The 18,421-nt window shown below is 57.1% G+C and overlaps 2 protein-coding genes across 5 annotated transcripts in view; one reads left to right on the top strand and one right to left on the bottom strand.

The window, feature by feature from the left end:
* CARMIL2 (capping protein regulator and myosin 1 linker 2) overlaps positions 1 to 10,800 on the top strand; it is a 22,924-nt gene extending 12,124 nt beyond the window's left edge. Inside the window, exons 24-40 of the mRNA XM_088172258.1 lie at positions 35 to 130; positions 748 to 876; positions 1,824 to 1,937; positions 2,070 to 2,245; positions 2,733 to 2,820; positions 3,260 to 3,376; positions 3,838 to 3,904; positions 4,926 to 5,197; positions 6,732 to 6,835; positions 7,236 to 7,641; positions 7,910 to 8,029; positions 8,365 to 8,401; positions 8,580 to 8,648; positions 8,953 to 9,246; positions 9,426 to 9,533; positions 9,766 to 9,873; positions 9,959 to 10,800. Of these exons, the coding sequence (XP_088028384.1) occupies positions 35 to 130; positions 748 to 876; positions 1,824 to 1,937; positions 2,070 to 2,245; positions 2,733 to 2,820; positions 3,260 to 3,376; positions 3,838 to 3,904; positions 4,926 to 5,197; positions 6,732 to 6,835; positions 7,236 to 7,641; positions 7,910 to 8,029; positions 8,365 to 8,401; positions 8,580 to 8,648; positions 8,953 to 9,246; positions 9,426 to 9,533; positions 9,766 to 9,873; positions 9,959 to 10,134 (2,481 nt within the window). The 3' untranslated portion in view covers positions 10,135 to 10,800. The remainder of the gene's footprint in view (positions 1 to 34; positions 131 to 747; positions 877 to 1,823; positions 1,938 to 2,069; positions 2,246 to 2,732; positions 2,821 to 3,259; positions 3,377 to 3,837; positions 3,905 to 4,925; positions 5,198 to 6,731; positions 6,836 to 7,235; positions 7,642 to 7,909; positions 8,030 to 8,364; positions 8,402 to 8,579; positions 8,649 to 8,952; positions 9,247 to 9,425; positions 9,534 to 9,765; positions 9,874 to 9,958) is intronic.
* On the bottom strand, positions 10,718 to 18,421 carry ACD (ACD shelterin complex subunit and telomerase recruitment factor). Of its 4 annotated transcripts, none has more exons than XM_088171978.1 (15): positions 18,331 to 18,421; positions 17,589 to 17,718; positions 17,228 to 17,352; positions 16,575 to 16,665; positions 15,974 to 16,053; positions 15,744 to 15,788; positions 15,179 to 15,213; positions 14,632 to 14,795; positions 14,322 to 14,427; positions 14,120 to 14,200; positions 13,593 to 13,724; positions 12,986 to 13,084; positions 12,036 to 12,745; positions 11,435 to 11,508; positions 10,718 to 11,264 (listed from the first exon to the last, which is right to left on the bottom strand). In XM_088171978.1, exons 1-15 carry the CDS (start codon positions 18,387 to 18,389, stop codon positions 11,204 to 11,206), a joined length of 1,992 nt encoding a protein of 663 aa, XP_088028104.1. In that variant the 5' UTR covers positions 18,390 to 18,421; the 3' UTR covers positions 10,718 to 11,203. The 4 variants fall into 4 exon arrangements, with proteins under 4 accessions (XP_088028104.1, XP_014736221.1, XP_088028105.1 ...); XM_014880735.2 differs by lacking the exon at positions 18,331 to 18,421 and adding an exon at positions 17,837 to 18,240; XM_088171979.1 differs by lacking the exon at positions 13,593 to 13,724 and having other exon boundaries at positions 18,331 to 18,420.

Below are 18,421 nucleotides of genomic sequence, written 5' to 3'. Positions count from 1 at the left end.
CACCATCACTGCTCATGGCCTCTTGCCTTTGCAGCTCCAGTTCTGCCTGACGAGAAACCAGCTGAGGCAAACGCTGCCAGCACAGACCTTCCGGCTGCAGCAGGGCATCCTCACCACCTCCTCAGAACAGGTTTGATGGACAAATTACTGCACGGGGCTGCTCCTCCCCTGCCCCAAAAGACCCTGGCTTGCTCATGTGAGCTCTTGCAAGCAGAAAAACACCCTTTCAACCTTTCCTGACTGGAAGGCAGAGGAGAATGGAGGGATGGAATGTGTTGCTCAGAGAAATTGTGGGTGCCAAATCTCTGGAAGTGTTTAAGCCCAGGTTGGGCTTGGAGCAGCCTGGTCTAGTGGAAGGTGTCCCTGACCATGGCAGGGCAGTTGGAACGAGAGGACCTTTAAGATCCCTTCCAACCCAAACCATTTCATGGTTCTGTGGTGAGGGTGGGGGCGGATGGAAAGCAGATCTGGAATCCTGCTGGTTGCATCCATGCATTTCGTGCACATGCACTGCTGAGATAACTTGCTGCTATGCTAACTATACAGTGTGTTCCTGCCCCCCGTGCACTCTTGCCAGCAAATCCCTGCTGTGTGGAATCCCTGGTTATTGGGCAGGGATGTTCTCAGAGAATATAACCTGCCTGTGCCCCCTCTGAACACACTCTTCTCTGGGAAAGTCACAGCAAGGAGGGGAACTGGCAGTGCTGCTCCAGCTCTGGCACATGACACAGCCTCTCTGTGCTCCAGATGGTGAATGAGATCTGCCTGAGTGTGCAGAAGCACGTTGACATCCTCAGCACCTGCACGGGCAGGGAGGTGGAGTCGGACATCCTCTGTGCTGAGGAGGCCATCAGGAATGCCAACCTCTCTGTCAGTGTAAGTCCACAGTGTGGGAAACCCCCCCAGCTCCCCCAGCATCCATTCGGGATCGAAGCAGGGCATTGATTAGTTAATGACATCATTAACCAGCAGTCAGGGAATTCCAAAATGTCGATGCAACAGATGCACACCACCGAGCACTTGCAAACATTAAAGAACAGCTGAGAATTTATGAATTCTCTTTTAGAACAAAGATCAAAATGTTCTTAGTCCCCTTACCCCAGAGACACGCAGCTGTGTGCACACCCCCCCACAGGGTTACAACCCCTCTTTGTCTGGCATCCCATGCTCACATGTCCCTCCTTGGAGAGATAGGTGCTCCAGCTATGAGAGCACCCTGCAGCCCACAGATGTTCACACTGGTGAGAAGCCTCCCTGAATCCCTGAAGGGTCTCTCCCTGAGGCATCTTCATCCCACCCCAGCAATGAAAATGCTTCATCAGCCCATGACAAAATCCATCATGTTGGCTTGGCAGCTCCTGGCTCTGTCAGACCTGGTTTGATCCTCCTGATCTTGATTCTCTCCCCATTGCATCTTTTCCTCTTTCTCCTCTACTTCTTTTTAGACCACCTCCTTTCCCCTTTCCCCCAACTCTCTGGCACCCCCCTGGTTACTTAATCTGGTAAAGACAGGATTTAAGAAGACAGTACTGCATTGGAAAGGTGATGAAAGGGTTGGTTAAGGGTGTCCCTGGTGCAGGTAGCAGTGTAGTGGAGTGCAAGACGGGAAGGAGAGTCAGTGGGTGGTGGGGAGAAATGTGAGGGATGAAGGTGCCCAAACCTGGCCCAGCAAAGCCACTGAGTCTCCCCAGCTGATGCAGGTGATGCTCTCCCATGGGACAGCCATGGATGCAGGCTGGAATGCAAGCATATTTCCCTGGAAATACAGGAAGAGAAGATGAGGTGACATGGGATGATCCACACCATCTCTCTTCCCATGTCAGATCCTGCCCCTCTTGTATGAAGCAGGAAACACCCCCTACCAGAATGGCAAGCTGCAGCACAAGCTGGAGTGTCTCACGGAGGAAGCATCGCAGACCTGCAGCCGGGAAATCCAGGTGGGCACTCATGGGCAGCACGGGATGTTCACCAGCCTTGGCCCAAGGATAAGGGGGGATGGTGTCTACTGAAAACTGTGTGAATCCTAACAGAAAAGAAACTGAAACCTTCCTTTCCTTCCCAAACTTCAGGCAATCATGCAGGCGGTGCTGGACACGGCCCACGGCCTGTGCCCAGCTGTGGTGCAGAAGAGCGGGGTCAGGGATCAGCTGGTCAATGCCATGTCAGAGAGGATCTGCCTCCAGGACCACCTCAGCCTCAGTGCTGTCCTGGACCAGATGGTCACCGATGTCTTCAGCAAGCTGAAGTGGGTGATGTGCTGTTCTTCCTTCTTGCTCAGTCACTGGCACTGACCCATGGGGCCAGACGAGCATTCTGGGGGCTCTCTACCAACTTCTCCTCTCCCCACGTTGTGGTAGAGGTGTGCTGGGACCTGCTGCTGTGTTTTTCCAGCTGTAGCTTTGCTTCCTGCTTGGATCCACTTTGGATGAGTCCCTAGGGTGCTGGGGAAACCCATGGGGTGGTGTTCCTGCAGGCACATCCCCTTGGCTGGCTGGCCCTGACCATCAACAGTGGGATGCATTTGGCATTCTCCATCCCAGCCAGTGCCTATTCCCATTCCTGGCCTGGCAGCACAGACCCAGTAAGCCACAGCACATGGGCATGTCCTGAGAGTCCCTCTGTGTGCCACAGCCAAGCATCCATCTCCTCAGCAAAGCCCTCCCTGGGGAGGTGGCTCTATGGCTTGCAGGTTTGGTGGGTGCTGGCCCTGAGAATCTTCTTTCTGCTCCCAGTGAAATCAAGCTGTCCGTCACAGCTGCTGTAGCTGACTGCATCGTGGACACCGTGCTGGGAGACCTGACCACGGCCCAGTGCAAACTGGTGAGTGCTGGGGGCTGCCAGCGCCTGTGAGATGGGGATGTGGGGCTGGGATACAGGATGGGGATCTAGGTACCCCAGCATTGTCCAGATATCCGGATGCCAGTGCTGTGACCATGGATTTGCAGGCTGGGAAGCAGGACAATTCCCACCCAGGCTGGTTTTCCTCTCAGGTAATCCTCTCCCTGTGTGGTCACAGCAATATTAACACCCAGAGCAAAGTCCCAGGGTTGCTGCCGTGAGGTGGGGGGTGCTGGGGTGACGCCAGGCACCGGCCACTCCTGCAACAGGGCAGCTGTGCTGGGCTGGACACCGGCTAATCAGGCCTAAATCCGCTCACAAATCCCAGCCGTGGGTAGGGAGCAGAGCAGCACGGAGCACACAGGGCAGCCGAGCACACTTCAGCCCCTGGGATAATTTAAGCGCTTCCTAATGGTTTTAGGCAGAGAGCCTCTCCAAGCAGGGGCTCGACCTCCTGGTGCTGCCGCCGGAGTCGGCTGAGGACGATGCCACGGCGCTGGCGAGGGGCAGGAATCCTCCGGACCTCGCTACAGAGGAGGTAGGGTCCAGACCCGCTGCCGCCGCGTGATGCCCGCTCTATAACCGCCCTTTATCCGCCTTACCGGATGATGCCGGGCTTAACACCACAGCCTCTCTGGGTGCACGCACCCCCGGCACCCCCCAGGGTAGAGCTAAGGCAATTAGCCCTGGGAAATGGGACCATTAGTCAGCCAGGCCATGCTGCTGGCACTGGGAATGTGTCCTTGTGGCAGCCTGGCTGCTTGTACCTTGTCCTGCTGTTGCCGCTTTGGACCTGGGATCCAGTGTAGTGCATGGTTCTGGATGGGGAAGTATCCAATCCAGTACTGTGGGTACAAGGTGAGGGGGTGCAGCCCTGGGAGCCTGGGGGTGATGGAGGGATTGCACCCATCACTGGATGAAGCCTGGCTGGCTCTGGCTGTCTCTTGGCACAGCCAGCTTGTCCATGCCAGAGCTGCCACCATCCCTCTCTCCCTGCAGTACAAGATGGCCCTGCGGAGGAGAAACAAGCATTTCAGGAGCATTCGGCCCACACCAACTGTGAGAAGTAAGGTCACTGCTGAACTGTCCCTTTTCTGTGGCTCAGTGGGTGCCATGCTGCCTCCACGGGGCATGGCAGGGGTGGGGGGCCCCCAGTCAGAGCCCCCATAGTGATGGGCTGAAGGTATCAGGATCTGGACCCTTCAGAGAGCCTCTCCCAGTGCTGTGGTGGGGGTCTGTGGGGAAAGCTCACCTTGACCTTGCTCTTGTGCTGGTTTTGGGCTTCAGCTGGCTCAGTGCCCTTGGGCAGTGGAGTAAATGCCTTGAACTCCTTCCCCACATAGCCAGCTGGGGTAGGAGGTTTCTCTGTGACTATGGGTGCCGTGGTATCTCCCACTGCCATCTCACGGTCCACCCTGAGCATAGACATCACCCACTCACCCAGCAGCCTTGGGGACAAGACATTGCCCAAGCAATGCTGCTGGTGTTGCTCCCAGAGCCCTGCATGTCTTGGGGGGAGTGAATCTCAGGGGAGGCACAGACGATGAGCAGCTGATGGGTGACTCTGCTTTAGCCAAAGCAGAGTTCATGCAGACTCCAGCACTCAGCACCTCTGTGTCCCCAGGGGATCCCTGAGACCCGCAGCCCCCTGCAGCCCATCCAGAGGGTATGGGGGGGGGGGGGGGGCGGGGTGGTGAGAAGCTGCTTGCAGAGCAAAACTGGTGTGTTTTTGAGCGCTGCTAGCCGGGCAGAGTTCGTGCCGTACCACTGCTGCCTGCTGCAGATCTCAGGGCTGGCTGCGGGGCACAGCTCGGCCCCTGCCTGAGCATCCCCCCACAATCCCCCCACAGCATCATCCCTTCCATGCAAACCTCCAGCGGCGGCAGGATCCATCCCGGGCTGCGCCGCAAAGCCACGCACGCTCCTGGCGGGCACGGCCGCGCTCCCCTCCCCGCGGCGCAGCCAGTGCCCCGCTGACCCTCCACGCGTGGGCGAAGGTGACGGCGTCGGTGATGATGATGGCGATGATGATGATGGGGAGGCCTGGCGAGGGCGGGTGTCAACAGGGACCCTCTCGCCTCTCGTAGGTGTCTCGGAGCTGGAGCCGGCAGCGGGTCGAGACGCCAGCGGGCTCCGAGCTCACCGGGCGCCGCCGTCACTCAGCCCCGCCGCGCCGCCGGCACGCCCTGCCTCCACAAAGGATGCTGAGCCTGCGAGCGGCTCGCTCCCCGCCACGCAGCCTGCCACCGCCACCGGATTCCTTATGGACCTGCCGACCGCCGGCGAGAAGCTGGAGCATTGCACCAAAGCCAGGCCCCGGCCCAACCGCCGGCACAAGCAGCCGCCCAGCAAGCCGAATGTAAGGGGGGGCACGGCTGGCAAGGGAGGTGGGGTGTATTCGGTGTGGTTTTCCCATTTTTTTTCCCCGCTTGGGTGAGTTATTGCGGTCAGTATTTGTTGCAAGGCAGGAAAATGAGATGCGCAAAGACGCGGTGGGTTTATTATTCTGCATTTCAGCTGCTGCCGGAGCCTCCTCCTCGGAGGGGGGCAGCCTGAAAGGATGGGCAAGGGGGCTGTGGGGGGTGAGGGGAATCATCCATCCTCTTTCCTGCTCCTCACTGGGAGTTGCTGAGCGGTGGGAGCCAGGAGAGGAATGAAAAACCTGCAGAGTTTGGGTGCAGAGGGCCAGCGATGTGTTCGGCAATGGCTCCAGCTGCCTCCCTCCTGAGCTCCATTTGTTCCCCCTTATCCAAAATCCATCATCCCTGAAGCACTGGTGGCCAGTCACCACGGCTCCCGGTGATGCTGGTGGGGCTCTGCCAGCCGTGATGAGGTGGGTTGTGCTCCCCCCATCCAACAGGAGACTGGGTGGGGATCCTGCCTTTGCACCCCCCTTCCCAAAGGAAAAGTAACTTTTGGGTGCAGTCGGTGGTGACTCCAGCTCCATCACTGTCCCTCGTCTGGCATCACCTCATCCCCATGCCACCGTGATGCAGCTGGATCCTTTCACTTGCTGGAAAGCCCTGGCTTGCAGGGCTGTGGTGATGCTTGCCCTTGGATCATGGTGGGATCAGGGCTGGCACGGGCCGGAGGGGAGGCAGGAGCTGTGTCCCACGGGCAGGGTGGGTGCTGGAGGTTGGCAGGGCCAGGGGGCCGTCACCCTGCAGTGGGACTGGCACGCCTGGCAGCCAGGGTGGGCCAAAGCTTGAGCAAGGACGAGCTTTGATGGATATGATGTGACAGGGAGAGCAGATCTCAGATGGCTGGAACGGCTCCTGAGCGGCATCAATCCAGCCGTAATGAAAAGTCATTATGGATTGAAATGCCACCGATGGGGAAGCGCCTCCCTCTCATCAATAGGAAGCCACTGATGCAGTGCCACATGCCAGGGAGAGGAAGGTGCCATGGAGGAAGGCTTGGCCATAGCATGGACCACTTTGTTATGGGGATGGGGCAGGTGGCTCTCATGCAGGCTGTGGTGGCACTCCAAGGTTGGACTTGAAACATCTGAAGGATGCAGATATAGGTCCTTGCAAGTCACCTGCTCCATCACCCACCAGCAGCACAGGGGTCCCTTTCTTGGAGCTCAGATGGAGGAAACATCCCTGCCAAAGGCTTCTCCCACAGAACGAGTGCCATACCTCAGCCACCGTGCTGGGTAAGGGGTTGGAAGGAGCCTGGAACTGCCTGGAGTTCCCAGTGCTCAAGGGAGGGAGCAGGATTAGAGCTTGGATGCAGCTGATAACACCATGGTTTGGCTTTAATGCTGGGTAGATGGAGCAGGACCCATCCTGCAGGAGTACTCACTTGATGATGCCCGGTGTGGGTGACACACCTTCATGCCTGGGGGCACCTTTGCCCTGTGCTGAGCTGACAGTGACTGTCACTCACAGGTGCAGCCCGTGGCCTGTGAGAACAGTGAGGACAGGAGCATCACCCGCGTGGACGAGGGGCTGGAGGACTTCTTTGCCAAGAGGCTCATCACAGAAACACTGCCGTAAGCCTGGGGGGTGCTCAGGGCCCCTCACCTGCCCAGCACACATCCATCTCTAGTTTCAGCAGCCTCCCTGCAAACGCTGCTGGTCCAGTGCAAAAGGGATGCTGGGGAAAGCAGCACACCCAGGGATATCTCCAGGGGGAAGAGGAATGGGATGGTAGCCATGGTGTGCCAGATGTGGCCATGGAGTCTGTTCCACATTGGGGAGCCAATGAGGCAGCATCCATGGGAGCCATGCTGGAAATCGCTGGGAATGGGTGCCCTTGCCAGGACACTGCCATCTCAGGTGGAGTGTCCAGAGCCTGTATCCATCCCTTCAGGGTGGGCAGGGAATAAAAACTGATCCCTTACCTCCTGGCAGCCTGAAGCTCACCTTTTCCAATGCTTCATCTTTCCCCAGCCCCACAACTCCGGAGACCTGCCCAGGATCAGCCCCTCTGGCTCCCTCTGGTTCCCGCACCCTCAAGAAGAAAATTGGGAATTTTTTTGCCTTCAAGAAACCCAAATCCAGCCGGGGCTCGAGGTGTGAGAAGGAGCCCGAGGGTGGTCCCACAGCCCCTAGGAGCAGGCGCTCGATGCTCAGTGACATTTTACGAGCCCCCAGCAAGGCGGGCGAGTCAGGGAAGCCCTTGAGTAAATCAGAGGAGGGGGGGCTCTCTGCTGAGCCCCACGCAGAGCCTGAGCACTGCCAGACCCCTGACTCTGCCCGGAGGATCCGGCCCAAGTACTCTCGGGAAGGCAAATCCCAGTCACTCATCTTGCTGTCCGGGGAGGACGAGGATGCACTGGGGGTCAGGCATGACAAGGTAAGCGCTATCACAGTCACCAAGTCATCACCACTGTTCAGCTCACATGGTGAATGCTGCTCCCATCCATGGATTCCAGTGGGTTTACCAGGGGATGCGGGGACACTGGAGTGACGGTTGGGGATAGCCCCACTGGATCGTGTCCATGTCACCATCTCCTGGCAGCATACCTGGTGTTGGGAATGTGGGTGCCCCACAGGCAGGAGTGTGGGTGCCATAGGTGCTGTGGTGGGTCCATGTTCCTGGCAGGGTTGTGTCTCTCCTGCAGAAGAGGCACCTGGAGAAGAGTGAGGGGGAGTTGTCCAGCTCCTTCGAGCAGCGTGTGCAGGTCATGCTCCATCGCATCGGTGTCACCAAGGGCCCAGCTGCTGAGAGCAAGAAGCTGCAGGTGGGGACTAGTTCCATTTTTGGGATGGACCCTGCCCCTCCAGGGTAGAAGGAGATGGTGGTCCATAGAGTGGGGGACATCTCCCCACGGCGGCTGGCAGCACCCAGCTCAGTGCTGCCACTGCCCGTAGCCTCTGCCCTGTCACCTTACCCTCTGCAAGGGGTGAATTCCTATACACTGCATGATGTCTGTTAGTCTGTCCCTCCTTTCCTGGCATGCACCCATCCCCTACAGCCACATCAGAGCCTGGCAGCAGCATTCTGCCTTCTGCACCCATTGTCTCTGTGGGCACTGCCTCCCTGACACCTCCCTTACCAGTTTTTTCCCCCTTGCAGAGCAAAGACAGCGAGATCAAGAAAGCCGGCTCAGATGGTGAGGGCCTGCACCCTCCCCACCCTAAACACCACCCAGCTGGGCACCCATGGGTGGCCAGGGGCAGGCCCCCTTGGACTCCCAGCTGTGGGTCCCACTACATCATCCCCTTGTTGGGTGCTGGTGGCACTGGGCAGACCCCAGCTCACTGATGCTGGCTGGTGGCTTTTGCTTTCAGGGGACATCGTGGACAGCTCTGCAGACTCCCCTCCATCCCTGAAGGCCCGCACACACTCTGTGTCCACAGGTGGGTCAGCAGTGCATGCTGGGGGGGTCACACCAGCCCCTGGGGCAGAGGGCTTTATCCCCTCTCCTAGCACCAAGCATGGGGACTGTAGCCAACAGGGACTGGTGGGCACAGGCACGTGGGCAGAATTCCACCCTCAAGAGGGTGCCCTACACCCATGGCTGCCCATCCCTAATGATGGCACGTGGACACCCAGCCCATTACCCAGTCCCTGTGTTGGCTGCAGGCTGGTTCCCAGCACCAAGAACCATCCCTGGGGCTGTCACTTCTGGACGCCCACAGCTCCATCCTGCCTGCCCCACAGACGCACCCTTCCGCAGCCCAGCGGCCAGGACGGAGCCCAGCGCCGAGCCCCGGCCAGCCTGGAAAGCCCTGGGAAGGCAGCTGCCCACTGAGCCACCGGCCAGCAGCTCCGACCAGCCCCGGCGCTCCTTCACCATAGCAGAGCCCAGCGCGCTGCCGGAGCCCGGGGGCCGGGAGGGCTGGAGCAGCAGCCTGCCACGGCTGGGCAGGAACGTGCCGGTGGCGCTGCCACGGAGGGTCAGCCATGGTGGGGAGGTGGGTGCTGGCACCCTGCCCACACCACCCAATACTGAAGGTAGGGATGCACGAGGTGCCCCATGGGTGCCTTGTTCTGCTGCTGGCCTGTTCTTGGAGCCCTTGGGAATGGAGGGCAGCAGGGAACCAAGCACATGGTGGGTGCTGGGTGCTGATGGGGCCTGCCAAGTGGGGTGCTGTGGACTGTCCTCCAGTGGCATCTCCCCATTGCTTACACAGACAACCGGTTGATGGCACGGCTGGCAGCGCCACGGGGGACCAGCCGCCGAGCACTGTCCGTCCATGAGGAGCAGCTCAGGGAGCCCGAGTGCCCGGCAGAGCTGGGAAGTAAGTTGGGTCTGAAGTGGGACCCCAAGCCCTCCTTGCACCTAACAGCAAAGGAGGTGGGTGGTGGTGTTCCACGTGCGTGCTGCTGCTGCCTCTCCCAGCTGGTGGGTGATAGACAATGGCACTGCCACACTTGGAAGTTCCCAAGGGGAATTTGGCATTGGGATCAGTTCAGCAGGATCCAGGCCACTGTGCCCCACCCTAACATGGGGCTGGGTTGTGTTTCCCCCAGTGGGCACTGTTCCCCTGCGCCTGCGGCGTTCGCCTGTGCTCAGGCACAGGACCAAGCACGAGTCCCTCTCAGAGATGGAGGGTGAGCCTGGACCAACCTCGGATGAAGGTGAGATGTTCCCCTCCCTGCTAAAGCAGGTGTTGGGGTACCAAGGGTCCCCCCATGCTTACACCAGCACCTGTGACTTCTGTAGGTGCCACGCTGCAGGACTGGCCCCGTGCCGGGCTGGAGGAGCCACAGGCTGGCACAGGCACTGAGAGTGAGCAGCCACAGGCCCTGGCACAAACTGTTGGGAATGCACAAGACTCAGCTGCCATAGACCAAAGATGCCCAGTGCCAGGCCGGGAGGAGCCAGCCCTGGGACAGTGAAGCCCCTGCATGTCACCACGCTGTTCCCAATAAAACCCTGCAAGCAAGTGCACCGTGCCGGGGTGCAGAGAGGACAGAGGGGCCACCAGGCTGGCGTGGATGTGCCAATGATGGCATCGCCCAATTTTCGCCATGGGGACAGCCGGGCCACCAGCATAGCCCAGGATGCCCAGAGACTGTCAGAGCCTGCAGGATGCATCCAGTGGTGTTGCAGTCCCCAGTGCCCTCTGTTGCTGTGGGCTGCAGCGCGGGAGCCGGTGACTTTAGGCAGCCAGCTAATTGTAGGAAGCGTTCCCAAGGCACTTTCACCACTCCAGCTCCTGACCCCATGGGGTGGGTACCGCTCTCTCCAGCCCCCGCCAGACACAGGTTTCCATCAGCGGGACCACGACCTTCAGCACGCAGCTCCATCCCCGCAGCTCCCTGACGGCACCAGCGTGATCCTGACACCCCAGTGGCTTTCTCCTGTGTTGCCCTCTGCTCCGGACCAAATGCATTCCTTACACCGATGTTTACGACAAAGCAAGATGCTTGTTTTGTTTTTTTTTCTTTTTCTTTTTTTTTTTTTTTATTACAAGAGCTGTGTATTTAAAAAATATACAATTTTTAATTTCTACAGCATAAACCCTGCAGGATATTTTTTGTAATAAACAGTGCAGAACCCTACCTAAACTTATTCAATAAATCATCGAGGCTCCTGGGGGACCTTCTGAGCAGGATCAGGTCGTGGGGCCTCTGCCATCACTGCTATGGTGGCATTGGGTTACCTCTTGTCCCCACTTGCTGGGACAAGGCATTTGGAAAGATGAAGAGGTAGGAGAAGGATGATGGCTCACATACAGGCATTTCTGAATGAATGCTTTTCTCCCCTCCTGGCACTGAGGATATTGGCTTTCAACAGCTCTTGTGCCAGCACCACTGGAACCAGGGTCGCTGCAGTCAGGCCAGCCTACTCAGCAGTGCTCTGGGGCACAGAGCTTCTGGTGTCCCCACATCCCTCCCCCAACCACTCTTCCCAGTGTTTTGACAGACCCATTGAAGAAACAAAGGAATGAAAGATGGGCTGGGCTCAGGAATCCACCTCCTCAGTCAGTATCCAGCATGCCCACTTCAGCATTGCCTTTGAGATCCTGCAAAACCAGACAGGTGGAGCCAGGGTGAGAAGAAACCCAGCTGTGGACACACACTAGGGCAGCTGGTGACAAGGGGTAAGGCAGAGGCTGGGGACTCGCTATAGGGATGTGAGTCCCACTGCAGGAACAAGGGACAGCCACAAGTCCATGGCTGATATGGCACTAACCTGATAGATTGTACCTGCTGGCAGAGTTCAGGGCTCGGTGCCTCATATTGGTACTGGGGTGGTCTCTCCACGAACTATAAAAGCAAAGAGGAGAGTGAGATGGGTGAGCCACAGCACCCAGAGTGCTGCCCCATGCAGGCTGAGAGCCCAATAACCCCAGGAAAACAGCTAGGATTGAGGTGTCTCTCCCTCTATTCTTCTGATTTTCTTTTATCCACATAGCTTGGAAGATGCTCCAGCAATTGTTTGCTCCCACCCAATTGTTTAGCTCAGGCTAAACCACATCTTCATCATCCGGGGAGGGATTTAAAGGCCTATGGATGTGGCAGTTGGGGCTATGGTTCAGTGGTGGGCTTGGCAGTGCTGGGGAATGGTTGAACATTCATCTCATGAGCTCTTTTCCAGCCTAAGTGATTGCATGATCCCTTCATGATTCCCTCAGTGCTCCCAGATCCTCCACCATCTACATTGACACATGCATTGCACCCCCACCAGCCTGGTGAGGAAAGATCCTGGGGATAGACACCATTGGTGTGAGCACAGAGAGCCTCCCCAGGCACCCCCAGCCCTCAGGGGACCTCACCAGCTGCTTCATATTTACCGGCTCTGGAGCTCTGCACTGCTCCGGCCTGGAGCTGGGCCCAGCTCTTGTGGGGGATGCTTGCTCTTCCTCCTCCTCTTCCTCCTCCTCCTCCAGCGCCCTTCTACGCCGCAGCCTTGTCTCCCTTCTGCTCTTTGCACCCCGTGGGCTCATGCGCTCCAATCTCTTGCCCGTGCCTTTCCCCCTGCCCTTTGAGGTGCCTGGGGGATGCTGCTGCCCACTGGAGTCCTGCTCATGTTCCTCCACCAGCTTCCTCTTGTCACCCAGAGCCTTTCCATCCTTTGTCCTAGCATGAGCCAGTCCAGGCTTCAACGCATCTGGAGAGGAAGCTGTGGCACTGGAGCAGGCCTGCTCCCTGCGAGGAATCCTGCCAGGCGAGGATTGCACGCTGCCGCTGGGCAAGACTGGAAAAACTGGAGATAGAGCGGGCAGGGTGGCCTGAGAGCCCCTGGATCCCTGCGGGCCTTGATTAGTGCACAGACTATCCCAGGCTGCCTCTGCAGCTGATGCTGCCTCACTGGTGCTGATCTCCACCAGACTGGGATTGTTGTAGGAGAGGAGGAGGGAGGGAGAGGAGGTCTGTAGTGGCCCTCCCTGGGGCAAGCCCTCAGGAGAGCCCTGGCTACACGCTTCCAACAGGTCAGTGGTGTTGCTGTCAGCAGCCACATCCTTCTGGGTCTTCAGGGGAGAGTCAGGCTGAAAGGTCTTCTCTAGTAAGAGGAAAAGCATCGTCAGTTTGAGCAGAGCGCTGGTGATAGAACCTCTCCTGGCACACAAGAAGAGTGTCAGGGCTGGAATGATGCAGGTCCAGGGCTATGGGAACACCACAGCAGTGCTTTATGGCCAGGGGAAATCAAGCCAGCAGCCAAGCTGAACTACACCCACTGAGAAGAGAGGAGCTGTCTACTGCCAGGAAGGCAGGCTGGATGCCCTGGGACATGGGGACTCACCATCTGAAGAGCTTGGGGTCAAAGACAACGAGGGCATCCTGTTCCAGGGGTTGTCCAGGGATCCCTCCAAGCTATCTGACAATGTTGGTGATGCAGCACCTGCAATGAAGAAGCTGGAAGGTTGATTTTGGCAAAGAAAGCAGCTGCCCATCCCCTGTGGGTCCCTGTGCACAATGTCTCAAAGGGAGACAGCCCTTGAGGGGAGCTCTGCAGCCCTTTCCAGCCCAAAATGTGGTGTATTCCACACAGCAGGCAGTGGAGAGGCAGACACTGCCCAAAGAGCAGGCAGGTATGAAGAAGGCCTTCTCCTACACCCTGCACTATCCAGGACAGTTCCTCCCTTCAGCTCCTCCTCTACATGGACCTTCTGCAGGTAATTCTGCAGCAAAGCTTGGTGACACCAAGCTTAGTAAGGTGACACAAACCCTTCCTGGTGCTGAGCCAGAGTTAGTGAGGAGGAGGGCAGGGCCTCATGCTCGGTGATGGCATCAAAATGATTTCCTGTGCTCCCAGCACAATCAACCAAAGCTGCAGCTTCAAGAAGCTGGAGGATTAGGACCACTCCCTGCCTGTTCAAGGTCTCCCAAAGACCTGGCCACACCAGTACCTCCTCCACTCAATCCAAGGAGATGGGCTGAATCAACTGTAGAGGAAACTAAAGGCTGGATGGGATCTGGAGCGTTCATAGGAGGCCATGAGGACGATCCAAGGGCTGGAGCACCTCTGCTATGGAGACAGGCTGAGAGAGTTGGGGTTATTAAACTTGGAGAATAGAAAGCTCCAAGAAGACCTAAGTGAACCTCCCTAAAGAGGCTCCAAGAGGGCTGAAGAAGGACTTTAGACAAGGCCATGAAGTGCCAAGACAAAGGGGAATGGCTTCACACTGACAGACGGCAGGGTTAGATTAGATATTTGTAAGAAATTCTTCCCTATGAGGATGGAGAGGCCCTGGCACAAATAGCCCAGTGAAGCTGTGGCTGCCCCAGCCCTGGAAGTGTTCAAGGCTAAGTTGGACATTGGAGCAACCTGGTCTAGTGGAATGTGCTCCTGCTTATGGCAGGGATTTGGGCTAGATAGTCTTTAAGGATCCTCCCAATTCAAATCATTCTAGAATCTGGAGATCCTGCTACTCACAGCTGGTTTGGGATACAACGCTGGGGTCTCCTGGCACTGTCCTGTCATCACTACTCTTTCCAGGAGCTGCTTGGCTTGTATCTGCAATGAAAGGGGCACTGTTGGCCATATCCTCAGCATGAGCCATACCCAGAGCGAAGGAACTCTTCTCCCCACCCTAGGGAGCCTCTCATTTCACATGCCTCAGTGCTGCACTGCCTACCTGTGTACCCTGCAGATGTTGCCTCTGAAGAATCACAAACAACTGCCCCCTCCTCAGGAGGGATCACCAGGGCGCTGACTGGGACCATGAAAACATCCTCACCTTGCTGAAATGAGACACATGACAGGGTTTTTGCTGGGCAGTCTCTCTCCAGATGCAGGAACCCAGCTGTAGCTGCCAACCCAACACCATCTCCCTCCCCAGCAAACTTCCAGCTCTGCCCACCGTCCTTCCCCTTCCTTCTCCCACCCACCAGAGCACCCCAAGCTGTCACAGCCCTGTCTCAGATGGTCCCAGCAGACAGACTGACCTCCTTCTTGCGCTCTGCCTCCCACTGGGTGATGGGAACCTCGTCCTCCACTGTCACTGGCTTCTCCTTCGATTTCTGTAAATCCAAGCATTCCTCGGCATTTTCCTTCAAAATTTCCAGCTGGTTCTGTCCTATGGCATCAATCAGCTGAGAGACAGAGGGCTCTGGAGCAAGAACACACAGACTGATCAGTGGAGGAGACAGCTGAACTCAGGAAAGCTTTATCTGCAAACACTTTTACCCTGCTGCATTGGTGACTGTCACGACACTGAAACCTGTGGGAACACCCAAAATTCTGCATTTTCTTTGCTTCTAGAAACTATCTTTCCTTTCTTCACACATCCTGGACCAGCAGCATGAGCACAAGCATCCAGTGTCCCACTCTGCTTTAGCTGTCAGCATTATCTCTTCCTACTTTGGGCTTAGAAACATAAGCTTGTGAGATCTGACCAGGTTTGTGCTACCTCTGCCTAACATGGACTAAGCTGAGGAAACCCAGGCCCCCCCCAGGCAGACAGAGTATTCCATATCCCCCAGAAACCTTTACCTGAGTTGGGAGCGTTCCTCAGAGCAAGATTCCTCCTGTAATGACCAAGGAGAAGACAAAGCCAGGTTAGAGCTGGGACATACACTGCTTTTGGTGACAGATCAAGCACCCTGGATTGGAAGAAGCAGCTCGTGAAAGTAGTGGATCCCCCACTGGGTGCTGATCTGGCCACTGGTCACATGCTCAGTATGCCAGGAATAGCCATCAGGGAGCCTCACCCCTGCAGATGGACTGATGGAAGGCCCTGAGGATCTCCAGTATTGGATCTCCAAGGATGAAGAAAGAGCTGTGCACGGCTCACCCACGCAGCTGTGCTGCCCACCATTGGCAGGAACAAGCTCCTCACAGGTGTTTCCTCCTAGCTCAGAGGAAGAGGTTGGCCATGTGCCACCACAACTTCATTTTTCATCATCTACTCAACTCTGTCACATTCCAGGGCAAGGAGTCACACAGGTTAATCAGAAGCTGCCATAATCTGTGCCAGCCCTTGCCAGCCTGCTCTAACCCCAGTCTGAGGTTGCACACTCTCAGGATGCATGGATACATCCCTCAGCCTCATACTTACAGCCAGAGCTCCTTTATCTTCTTCACCACAGAGGGGTCTTGGTTCCTGCAGCAAGAGAGAAGCCAGTTACTGATTCCCTCCAAATCCCCTTCTCCCTTGCCTTGGAGACAATCCCTCTTTCAAAAGGGATTTCCACAAGCAGGTCACATCAGGGCTCCCAGGGTCAGTGCTGCTGTGGGGAAGAAGCCCCCCTGAGCACAGCCCCCACCCACCCATCCCATGGGCCATACCCATCAGATGATTCCATCCTCTGCCTCTGCATGGGCAGCACGATGAACTGCTGGGCCGTGAGGTAAAACTCGCAGTCCTCCTGTTGGGAGGACAGAGCCTGTAAGGCACCTCCGAGCCCCACCTCTGCCCCTGCCTCCCCTAGGACCAGCCAGCACTCTCACACCCACCCCAGCTCTGTCACCAACCCTCTAGCCTAAGAAAATGTCCCCTCAAAAAGTACAACCCCCCTTCAAAGGGGAGTTTGTACCTTCCCGTGTCAGCTGATGGCTCTGCAAGAGCCACACACCAGGGTGGGCCAGCCCAGGGGAGTCCCTGCAAGGGGACAGTGGGCTGCTCTGCCACCAGCCCTTCAAGGCCTTCTGCAGCTGCCCAACAGGCAGAGGTGACAGCCAGGTGACCCTGGGAAAGATGCACCCCATCCCCAGTGAGGGCTCATCCCTGCCCAGGTCAGCTGCCACAGACCCCACAGGAGCTGCAGATGAAAATGAAAGGCCACCCATCACCTGCCTTCAGCTCGTGGGAGCAGCTGGAAGCAGGCAAGAGTGCAGGAAGCACAGCAAGGTAAAGGAACAGGCTGCTTCCACTCCTCAGAGCACTTACCAGCCTGGCCTCGTCCTGAAAACACACCGTGTACTTCTGCAGGACGATAATTCTGCAATTAAGGCTGGAAAGCCTGAGCTGCAGGTGGGCGCTGGAAAAGGAGCACAGCAGGAATGCCTTGAAGAATGGAGCTGGATCCCCCCCAAAACACAGTGGGGCTCCCACAAGAGCTCTGCCAACCACACTGGGGCATTCTGGAACATGGCTCAGCATGAGCAGCAGGCACAAAGAGCTCCTTATTCCTTAGTAATTCCTGCCTAAAGTACATTGTTCCTGCTGCTTATCCTTGGCTCTGCTACCAGCACCCCAACAGTTTAAGGGTGTCCAAATGGGGAAATGGAGGAAAGCACTGAAGGAGCAGCCCAGGCTACCATGGCTAATGCTCTGGCTCCTTCCACAAAACCTAAGGGCTCTACAGTCCCTTCTAATGACATCACAGCTTCTGCCATGGATCCCTGCCCATCCCAACCAGCAGACACCAGAGCAAGGGCATTCCAGCTTTCTTCCCTTAGCAGTTCTTTCACACCAGCTTCCCATCCTGGGGTTGCTTTAGCTTAACACAAGCTGAAACAAGACCAGGCAGGAGCCCCAGCTCCTCACAGCAGCTGTGGAGAACTGCTGTCCCAGCCATGCCAAGTCACAGTGGAACCCACTTTTCCTCTGCCTGCAGAGCCTCAGGTGTAATGACCACACGGATGTAGCAGGCTCCATCAGAGACCTGCACCACAGCATCTTGGAGGACCCCAGGCTGGCCAGGAGCAGTTGAGTCACTCAAGACCTGTCAAGAGATTGGAGAAAGGAGAAAAGAACTCTTATTCGTAGACATGGAACAGTTTCACAGGAAGGCAGTCATGACACCAAGCTTTTCCTCCACAAAAAATATTAAAATCAGAAATACTGAGGAGGAAGAGCTGCACATCCACAGCCACCAAACTGAGAACCACTGCACATTTTCCAGAAATTAGATTTCAAAGACAGTTGAACCACTTTGGGACAGTCCCTCTGAGTACCTACCCGCACCACTTGCCCAGCCAGGAAATTTTCATGCACATCCAGTTGCTCGTAATTCACCAAGAGGTCAGCAATCCATGGCTCCAGGACATAGAGTTTGGGAGAAGCCACATTCTTGTCCACACACACAAGACTACATGAGAAGAGACAAGACAACCATAAGCAGTGCTCCATCACCCCGGGAAGGGTTTTGCACCCTAAGCACAGCCACAAACCCAGGAGATTGCTCAAATCCACCCAAATGCACCCACTTCTCTGCAAGGACCCATCCTAAGGGCATTGTTCTGAGGAAGCCACGCTGCTTGGGGCACACAGGTCCTGCTGCATCCTGCTCGGACAGTGGAGGGGGACACTCGAAGCTCTGGAATGTGTTCAGCCTTCTGCAAATCTCCCACACAGGACAGGACATTTATTTCTACCTCTTTCCATGTTGTTCATTATCACCCAGTAACTATTTCCCTGGGACCAAGTCTTAACTCTAGCTGCCTGAACTGTGAAAGGGAGAATCGGGGACAGGCAGGGGCTGGGGACAGGCAGGGGCCGGGACAGACGCGATTAGGGACAGGAAAGGGTTGGGCACAGGCAGGGGTAAAAGGCAAGCAGGGGCTGGGGACGGGCAAGGTTGGGGACAGGCAGGGGCTGGGGCAGACGCGGTTGGGGACAGGTAAGGGTTGGGCCAGGCGGGGTTGGGACCAGGCGGGGGCTGAGGGCAGGCAGGGCTAATCCCCCTCCCGGGCCCCCTCACCGCTCCCCCGCCGCCAGCCCCGGGCTCGCCCCGCCCGGCGGAGCCGCGGCCGCCGCCATGGCCGCGGGGCCCGGAACAGGAAGCGGGGCTC

Source organism: Sturnus vulgaris, chromosome 12, assembly GCF_052056855.1.
Source record: "Sturnus vulgaris isolate bStuVul1 chromosome 12, bStuVul1.hap1, whole genome shotgun sequence".
Classification (NCBI taxonomy): domain Eukaryota; kingdom Metazoa; phylum Chordata; class Aves; order Passeriformes; family Sturnidae; genus Sturnus; species Sturnus vulgaris.
Note: the sequence above shows the minus strand (reverse complement) of the source record. Positions and strands in the feature narration are given on the sequence as shown.